We start from the raw sequence: 10,135 nt of genomic DNA, 5'->3' as shown, positions 1-10,135 counted from the left end.
CCAAGACTGTGGTGGCTCAAACTCTTGGAGCTTTGCTGTCTTTCCCTGTAAGATGGGGAGTCTTATATGTGCCTGTGAAATTGGGAGGACGCACCACATGTTGTATGCGAGGCTCCCAGCACCATGCCCAGCCTTAGCAGGTACGCGGCTAGTTCCCTCTCTCACACACACAGTGGTTGTTTAATAAAATATTCTGTCTCCTCAGACTGCCCACGACAGCTGAACCTTTCTGTTCAATCTTCCAGTCAAGCCCCATAGGTGAGCTGATGCCTCAGGACTGACTATTCCTGATGCTCTTTGCTGAACACCTTCCAGGTGGCCTCCCATGCTGGCAGCAAAGGGCTCCCTGGGGATCTGACAAAAGGATGGGCCAGAGGCAACATGTGGTCTGGCAGATGTACATCTGAGTTCCTCTGAGGTAAATAAAAATCATACTTGCTCCTATGCACTGAGCCAGGCACTGGCTAAGACTTCCCATACATTATCTCGTCCAAAGCTCATAGCAAACTGCAGACTACTGCGTACTCCCGTTTCACAGTGAGGAGCCTGGGCCTTGGAGAGGTTGGATGACTTTCCCAGGTTCCCACAGCCTGGCAGCTAGCGGTGGAGACAGGATTCAGACCTCATTGGTCACACCAGAGCCCAAGCTCCTTACTGGGAGGCAGAAATGTGCCATATTCACCTCAGATGCCCTATGCCAGGTGTGTGCTCTGAGCAGATGAGCTTAGGAAATGAGCATTGGGCTGAACGGGACCAAATAAGTCCCCGGAGGAAACAGATCCTGTTTCCTGTTGGACATACAGCCCTGGGGGGCATTTCTGCAGTTTAGCTCCTAACACAAGGCCTGGCACACAGGGATATTAAAGCAAGGTTTGGGGAATCAGTAAAGGAGTGAACGTTTAATATTCTTGGGCAGAATTTACACTATGGCCCTGATCCATGATTGCGTTAGGAGCTGCACAATACAAGTTTCCAATTCTGTTATTCCTGCTGCATTCTTCCACGAAAAGGCTTCTCCCTTGTCAGCCGTCCACTACAACCTCCTTTGCTCTCCCTCTGAGCTAATCTAAGCATGTCTGAAGGATGCTTGTCCCACTTGCCCCGTTAGAGGCCTCTTTCAACTCAACTCCCCCATGGTGGGGAATGGGAAAAACTTATAGCGAGTGCCCACTCTGTGTTTTAGCATATATTATCACAGTTCATTTCCATAGCCCTATAGGCACGGCTGAATGGCCCCATTGGACAGATGAGTAAGACCAAGACCCAGAGGAGTTAGATAACTTGTTCCAGGTCACCTGGCAAGTTAGAGGCTGACCTGGATGCATTCCAGATCTACCTAGACCCCAAACTCATGCCCCTTCTCCATCACCAGATTCTCTTCCAGCCCCAGTTTGCTTCTCTTCTCAATGCAGTGTGGCCAGTGCAGATCTCAGAAAGTGTAAACCTGGTGACACTAGATCTGTCACCTTAGGGTGGAGTGAAGGAAGCACCTGGGGATCAACTTACTAATTCGAGGGGCCACTGAATTATTCACACCACCATTAACTTGGAGGCCTTTTCAGCCTCACCTCTCTTTCCCCTGTTCCAGACCCTCAGATCCTGGCCTGTCTGGAATGCTGCAGACTTATGGGAGTCCCCCAGTGAGGAGATGCTGGCACAACTGAGGTCTTGTCTGCTGCTGGCAGTGGCATTGCTGGGCCCAGGCCCCAGGGCTCAAGCCATGAAAGGTAGGCGCTCCCAGGGACAGGCAGGACCCGGAGGAGGGAGAAAAGAATGGGCAGGCAGCAACTGGAGTCTCAGGAGGTTTCTACATGGGAGGCCAGAAAGCAAGAGGTCCTTCTGGGGGACTTGGTTGAATCAAGGATAGATTTGTTTCTGAAATGGGGAAAAACAATATCTACCGAGTGCCTGATATGTGCTGGATGCTTTACATGTATGATTGTATTTAAACTTCACAATAAACTTCAAGGTGGGTATTAGTCTCCCATTTTACAGATGAGGAAACTGAGGGCAAGAGAGGTTAAGTAACCTGTCCAAGCCTGTATGGTTTCCAAGGGCAAAGAAAATGGCTCAGAGAACTAAGATTTGAAGGTTTGTTGCTGGCAAGAGTCTCTATTTTGTTCCTGAGAGCCTGCTGTACTCCCCCGCTGCCAGCCAAGTGAAATCGAAGTTCCTTATTATGGTACTTAGTGCCCTCTGAGTATTGTCTCTGATTTCTGTTTAATATCCACCCTCAGTTCCCTTTGTCCCCTGGGCATCCTGTGCTCTGTCAAAGGGTCGCACTCCCTTGTGGAGATGCTTCACCCTCAGGGCTTGCATCCACTGGCCCCTCTGACTGGAAGGTCCCTTTTCTCTTTTTCTACCTTAGAACTTCTGGCTCATCCATCAAGCTCAGGTCAAACACCACCTCTTCCAGGAAGCTTTCCATGTCCCTTCATCAGCCTCATGCTCTCTCCTTGGAGCTCCCAGAACCCGGCTAACACTCTGGTCCCAGGCCATTTTGTGCTGCTCTAGCCCCAACGAGTGGTATGTGCCTGTCTGTGAAGTGAGGGTGATATCATTTCACCCGTCTCAAAAAGACGTGCAAACAGCCATCAGTGCCTTGTTTTCTTGCCGGCTCATGGGGGCTCAGGAAGGAAACATAACTTGCCAGTCACCTTGTTGGTGGCACAGATGAGCTGAACACCCAGGCACCTGGCTTCATGCCTATGTGGTGGGAGGAGCTAGCTGTTCTCATTTTCTAGCCCACCATGGTTTTAGTAGCCTTGGGGTTACCTTGGAGATCAGGGTGCCTGGCTGAGTCCTAGAGGACAAGGCCTTCACCTGTGGTGGAACCCAGGGCCTCCTGGGTCATAGGAGTTCTGTTCTGACACTCTCATAACTTTTCCTGTCCATGGACATGGCTGGGAATGGACAAGACAGGCACTGGGCAGAATGTCCCTCTGCCCTCCTTCCTGCAATAAAGGCATGAATCAGACACTGTTCTTGCCCTGGTCTGCCCCAGGGGCCAGGAAAGGATTCATTAATGTGAACTAGGTGTGTATCTTGTAACCCTTGCATGGCTTTATGTCATCAGTGTTCACAGCCACCAAGCGAGGGAGGCGTCATTATCCCCACTTCGCAGGTGCACGATCGAGGCTCAGGAGGCTAAATGATGGTGGATCTGAGCCTTTGTTCATGCCATTTCCTCCCTCCAAATCTTCCCAGCTAACAAAACTTTCTCTTTCCTCCTAGTCAAACCCAAATATTACCTCCTCTACGAATCTTGTCCCTCCCCTAATAGTGCTGGCCCTAGCAAGACTGGCCTTCCTTCCTCTGGACCCCAGAGCCCCTACATGGTTACAGTGCCATCACATTGCATGACTTTGTCTCATTTGTGTGACTTCCCAACCCCTGTCCTCCCACCGTGAGCTCTCAGGTAGGGGCCCATTCTGAATCAGCACAACCCTGGGACAGGGCACATGCTTGGAGAGCGTGTTTTCTCTTACAGGGACTTTGGTTAAGGGTATTCTTTAGGATGCTTTTAGTTGCAAGTGACAGGAGCCCAACCAGAATGAGTTTAAGCAAAAAGAAGAATGCATTGGCTCTGTAACCAGGGAGGCAGGAATGTTGCCGAGCTAGGCTCAAGGATGCCTGCAGCCAGGGCATCTTGGCTTCAGGGCCATTTCCACTTTTTACATGATTCTTACCATCTACTGACAAGCTTTCTCAATGGGCCCTGAGCATGGTCCTGTCCAGGGCTCTCCTTAGACCAGGGAGCACAGGGTTCTCCTCCGGGCATTTGTAGCAGGACTCTGGCCTGGCCTAGAGCACAAGCCCACTCCTTAGGCCAGTCACTGCGGTGGTGATCGGAGCCCCAGGATTGCCCAGCTGGGTCATGTGTCAACCCCTGGGCCAGAGGTTTTACCACACAGAGTCAGTGGACCCAGTGTCTAACAGAGGGGGTGTGTTGTTGCAAGCGGTGATGCCGGGCAGACCAAAATGATAGCCGTCAGCTACAGCAGTTACTTCCTTTTCTGCACCTCAGATTTCTCATTTGTAAAATGAAGTCAATAACACCTGCCCTGTCTATTTTATGGGGCTATTGTGAGGATGATGTAAGATCATTCACTTATTCATTCAGCAAATATACATTGAGCACCTGCTTTAGGCCTGGTACTGTTCTACATGCTTGGGATACAGCAGAGAAGAAAACAGACAAAAATTCCTGCTCTCAGAGAGCTTACATTTTTGTGGAGAGAGACTAACAAAGAACCAAACAAGTGAAATGTACAGTATATTGGAAAGTGCTATGGAAAAAAATGTAGCAGAAAAGAGGAGTATAGGGGTATGGAGGGTTATATTGTAAATAGGGTGGTTGGGAAAAGCCTCACTGAGAAGATGACTAAGAATTCATTAGTTATTTTTTTAACTTTTAATTATGAAAAATTTCAAACACACACAAAGTAGATAAAATAGTATAATGAATCTCTTTGTCTCTAACAACTGCCTTCAACAATTATCAACATTCTGCTTGTCTTGTTTCTTTTCTCCCATCCATTTTGGGGGTAAAATCCTGGAAAAAAAAAAACTTCCTTGTGTGCGTCAACCAGATATAATATTATTCCATCTACAACATCAGAACGTATCCCCATTCAGAGAGCAGAAAGATGTTTACGTGTATATATTAACATACATGCGTATGTTGGCCACAATATTTATTGATATACGTTACTATATAGATATAGGAAAGTATTACATGTCCATATTATGTGTAAAAATGCATGACATGGATACATGCTGCATGGTATTATACATACGTACAGAGTTGTTACAGAATACTATACATATATGCGTGCCATTATACGCACATACACATTACACATTATTAATCCAATCACTAATCATCAATGCTTCTGGGGGGGGGGGGGGGGGGGGGGGGGGGGGGGGGGGGGGCTTATAATGGTATTTCCTTTTAATTTACTTTAATATTGAGTCTATATTCAGTTTTCCAACTATTGCCAAAGAATCTAAACTCATTACAATTGTTATGTTCAAACCTCCAGAAACCCGTGGGCCTCCCAAGGTCTATATGTTACATTTATTGAGATGACTCCCTTGAGTTTTTCCCCCTTCCTCTCTTACCAATCTCTTTCATAAACCACTTTTCTAATTTTTTTTTTAATATTCCACATATAAGTGATATCATACAGTACTTGTCTTTCTCCATCTGACTTATTTCATTTAGTATAATGTCCTCAAGTTCCACTCATGTTGTCGTAAATGAATGGATGGCCTTCTTTGAATTCTATTGTGTATATGTACATATATATGTGTGTATATGTGTGTGTGTATATATATATATTTTCTTTACCACATTTTCTTTATCCATTCATTCATCAGTGGACACTTAGGCTGTTTCCATATCTTGGTTATTATAAATAATGCTGCAATGAACACCACCAGAGTACAGATAATTCTTTGATATCCTGCTTCATTTCTTGTGGATGTACACTGATAAGTGGGATTGCTGGATTATATGGTAGTTCTAATTTTAATTTTTTGAAGAACCTCCGTATGTTTGCCATAGTGGCTGCATCATTTTACATTCCTACCAACAGTAGTGCACTCTTTCCCTTTTCTCCACATCCTCACCAACACTTGTTATCTCGGTTTTTTTGATAATAGCCATTGTAACGGATATGAAGTGATATCTCATTGTGGTTTTGATTTGCATTTCTCTGATGATTAGTGATGTCAAGCACTTTTTCATGTAACTGTTGGCCATTTGTATGTTTTCTTTGGAAAAATTTCTATTCAGTTTCTCTGCCCATTTTTAATCAGACTATTTAGTTGCTATTGAGTTGTATAATTTGCAAATATTTTCTCCCATTCCATAGGTTGCCTTTTCATTTTATTACCTATGAAATTAACTTTTTTGGTATTTTTTAATTATAAGAATTTTCAAATATTTAGCAAAGTTGGAAGCATTTTACAGGGAACACCCAGCTACCCAACCATCTAGGTTTTACCTTTCATTATTTATCTTTTACTCAGTGATTAGAACAGACATTGCTGATGATTATTTCATTAAGGTTTGCAAAATTTTTTTTCCTAATGTGGTTATTCTTTCTGCAGTCTAAAATAAATAACAATTTTCCTTCATCAGCTATTTGGTTTTGCTGAATAAAGTCCACAACAGGAAAAGCAAAGTAGATGCCTAATTCTATTTCTACAGATCAATTAAAAAAAAAAAAAAAAAGAATTTGTGTCCCAGCAACCTCTAAAAGAAACTAATGAGGTTCTTTTTAATTTCTTTTGAGTTGCATTATGCATTCATGAATTTTTATGTATTTAATGTATTTCAATTCACTGCAGTCATTATTCTTTTCTGATGCTCAAATTATACCTTCTCTAGCCAGTGGGAGACTGTGTCAGGTAGGTCCCTGTGTCTTTTGACACAATCCTAGCAGTCTTTGGTAGCTTCTTTGCTTTTCTGGTGTGACAAGATGTCCTGAGAGTGTTCTGTATATTTCCTGTCCTAGACCCACCATTTCTCTAAAGAGCCCTGGTTCATTTTAGTTAGATATAATAATCCTAATCTAAGGCCTAGAGTACAAAACTACTGGAATATCTTTGGTTTTAGGACTTTTTAGTAAACAGAGCTAGGAAATTAATTTTTTTAGAAAAAAATCTTTAATTCATACTGATGTTTCCAATTCAAATTAAGGATTACAAAGGTTTTACTTAATTTTTAAATTTTATATTTATATCATTCTTACACTGAAAAATCTTAGTTTCTGTTGACATTAACATTCTTGCTTTATTCTAATATATAAAATACAGTAATAGTATTTATTATTATTATTATTATTAATCAATTGACTGAAGGTACTTAAGATTTCTTTGTGATTAATTTTGCCCTTGGGATATATCCCACGAGGAATATACAATAAATATAGTGTCTTTCAAAATCACTTAAAATCATTTTTCCCCAGGTGAATGTGCCTCCAACTTGATAAATAGTTAAGTTTATTTTTTTTAGTTTGGGATATTTAGGGGTTATTTAAATTTTTTTTGATAATTTAAATTTTTCATTAATATTATTTATAAAGTCAAAATTATAAAACAAGTTGCATTTAAAGAGGTCTAGCAGTCATGCTTGCCTCTTTCCTCCTGTTTGCTTCTCCCCTTACAGAATAAATTTTATCCCTTTTCTTTCATTGTTTCCCTTTTTCAAATATAAACAAATATGTACATACTAGGATGTACTTTTAACCTTGTTGTGCAAATTTTCACTCAGGGCGATGGGAAGGGTTATTATTATTTTTAATTTTTAAATTCCCTCCTGCACATATCTAGGGCCAGGCATATAGCACTATTTTATCTAAAATTATAGGTCCACCCTGACACGTCCTGTCTCCTTTCTGTGCTTTATTTTCCCCCATAGCACTTATCACTATTTTATATGCTCTATATTTTACTTATTATGTTTACTGTCTGTCTTTTCCACCAGAATGTAAATTCCACAAGGGCAGGAATTTTTGTCTGTTTTGTTTCTGCTGTAACCCCAGCACTTAGAACAATGCCTTGCACTCAAACAATATTCATTGAATAAATATAAGAGTGCCTGTTAAGTATTTGAAGAATAAGTAAATAAATGAACAAATACATGAATAAATGAATTGATTTGGGACCATGGATGGCCTCATGCTTTTTCATCCCATCCCAGGGACCGAGCTTTGTAGCTGGTCCCACCACACAAGACCCCAGCACTGACTCTGAGCCATTCTTCCCTCTTGCCCCAGGTGTCAAATGTGGGGGTGTGCTTTCAGCACCTTCTGGAAACTTCTCCAGCCCGAACTTCCCCAGGCTCTACCCCTACAACACGGAATGTAGCTGGCTGATCGTAGTGGCTGAGGGCTCCTCCGTGCTGCTCACCTTCCACACCTTTGACCTGGAGTACCATGACACCTGTGGCTTCGACTTCCTGGAGATCTACAATGGGGCCGCAGGAGACAAGGGCAACCTTCTGGGGAGGTTCTGCGGTCAGGTGCCCCCGCCACCCTTCGCCTCCTCCTGGCATGTCATGTCTGTCATCTTCCACTCAGACAAGCACGTGGCTAGCCACGGCTTTTCCGCAGGCTACCAGAAAGGCAAGGGGGACTCAGCAGCGGAGAGGGTGGCCCTGGGATGGAGGCGAGAAGAGAGCAGGGAGGCTAAGCTGAGACTTGCCGGGTCTCGGCATCTTCTCATGTAGGTTGCTCCATAACCTGGATGACCCTCTTCTTGTAGCTCAGGGGACAAAGGCAGCCTCCATTTGTAGTCTTGGTAGCTGGAGGTTTTCAGCCCTCACAGCAACACTCCCCATGTCTCCCTCCATTATTCTTGGGAGTCCCAGAGGGTCTCACTGTGCTCAGGAATGAGGCCTCTTATATTTTTCTATCATTATCCTTCCTATCCCATGCCATGGCATCAGGACACAGGAGGGGACGCCATGCTGCCACTGCTGCTGACTCCTCTGCACATCCTATCATTTCACAGGCTCAGGACCTCCCTTCCCCTAACTCCCAGAGTGGAAGGGGCCAGAGGGCCCATGTGGAGCTGGTCACACTCTCCCTCCCCAAACCTTTCCTGAACTCGCTTCTTATATCTTAGGTCTTTAACCCTTCCCTCCTCCAACTGGGCTTGCAACCTGCCCCTCCGTCTAGAGAAGGGAGCAGAGGCCTTGCTCTCCTTATCTTTCTCCTTGACTCAATCCTCCTATACGTAGACTCCTCTGCATAGACTCAAACCTCCTGCCTTCTCCCAAGGCCAAAGCCAAAGGCCTTATTCATGGCAGTTCAAGCAATTGACAACCACCGAGGCTTCTGGTACATGGGGTCCACCAACAGCAACCAAGGGGATGGCGGGGGAGGGTCAGGTGGGACACCAGTTCCCTCTGGCATTAGAGGCATAAAATTTTAGAATGCTAAAACACAAGAATTACAGAATTGTCTAATCACAGTTTTGGAATTTTAAACTGTTAGGTTTTTAGAAGGTTAAGATGTCATAACCTTCATCAATGTCATAATATCATGGGCAATGTATTCCAACATTTTTTAGAACAGGAGTACCCATATACCAAATAAAACCTTATGTTAACCCCTGATATATAAAAGAGATAAAGGCGGCATTTTAGCGGTATGCATTTACTTTGTAAGTTCATATTTTTAACATTTACTTATTATAAGCCAGTCATTGAAAACATAAGTCAATATTGATGGCTTCCAATAAGTTAAATTTTTATATGTAAGACACGTGACTGTGGACATTGTCTTTCACTGCATTAAAAAATAGTTTTAATACTACATAAGAATGAAATTTGCACCAGATGCCTGCAGATAGATGCACCAGAGGGCCACGGTGGAGACCCAGAGCACAGTTCAAAAGGCTTGACTATGGGTATTAGCCTTGGAAAGGATCTCACAGACTGCTGAAACTTGCCCTCTCATTTCACAAACAATAAATCTGAGACCAGAGAGAGAATGCCCCTTCCCAAGTTCATACAGCTCAGAGAGGAAACACTGGGACAAGAAGTCAAGTCCTTAGCCATGCAACAGTGCTCCTTTCACAAGCTACGCTATGGGGAAAGATTCTGGAGTGTCAGGAAATACATCCAAGTGTGCCCCTCCCAGGTCTTATGATTTCTAATATTCCCATGAGGCTCAGAGAGGCTGGGTTACTTGCCCAGGGTCACACAGCTAAGATAAGGCAGAATTGGGAGGACACTTGTTTTCAGACTTCGAGCCCATCTCTACTTCATTAGATGCTCTCTCTAAGCCTCAGTTTTCTCATCTAATAGGGAGGTTTGATGACACATCTGAACTCAGGCACCTCAGCCTCTGTACCCCATTGGCCCGTTAAGAGGGGACAGTGAGTATCACAAGGTTGAGTGCACAGGCTGTGCAGTTAATCAAACCCCATTCTCTATGTTACCAGCTGGGTGACCTGCTGTCAGGGCCCTGTCCATGTCTCTTGGGACTTGCTGCTTTAGTGGTTCCTGCCAACCCTCTCATCTCTTTGCTTGAGGGCTTTTTCTGAAGTCTTCATGAGTCACTTCTTCCCACAGCAGCTCCCATACCTTCAGGTGGCATAACTGACGTGTGTGCTCTAC

The 10,135-nt window shown here is 43.9% G+C and overlaps 1 protein-coding gene across 1 annotated transcript in view; it reads left to right on the top strand.

Moving 5' to 3' along the window:
* The first annotated feature begins 1,391 nt into the window (after positions 1-1,391).
* The window catches only part of CDCP2 (CUB domain containing protein 2), a 17,228-nt gene continuing 8,484 nt past the window's right edge, over positions 1,392-10,135 (top strand). The window contains exons 1-3 of the mRNA XM_039883171.1: positions 1,392-1,472; positions 1,563-1,727; positions 7,788-8,135. Coding sequence (XP_039739105.1) covers positions 1,649-1,727; positions 7,788-8,135 — 427 coding nt within the window. The 5' untranslated portion in view covers positions 1,392-1,472; positions 1,563-1,648. The remainder of the gene's footprint in view (positions 1,473-1,562; positions 1,728-7,787; positions 8,136-10,135) is intronic.

The sequence above is a fragment of the Pteropus medius genome, unplaced genomic scaffold (genome assembly GCF_902729225.1).
Source record: "Pteropus medius unplaced genomic scaffold, Ma_sr-lr_union100, whole genome shotgun sequence".
NCBI classification, from domain to species: domain Eukaryota; kingdom Metazoa; phylum Chordata; class Mammalia; order Chiroptera; family Pteropodidae; genus Pteropus; species Pteropus medius.
Note: the sequence above shows the minus strand (reverse complement) of the source record. Positions and strands in the feature narration are given on the sequence as shown.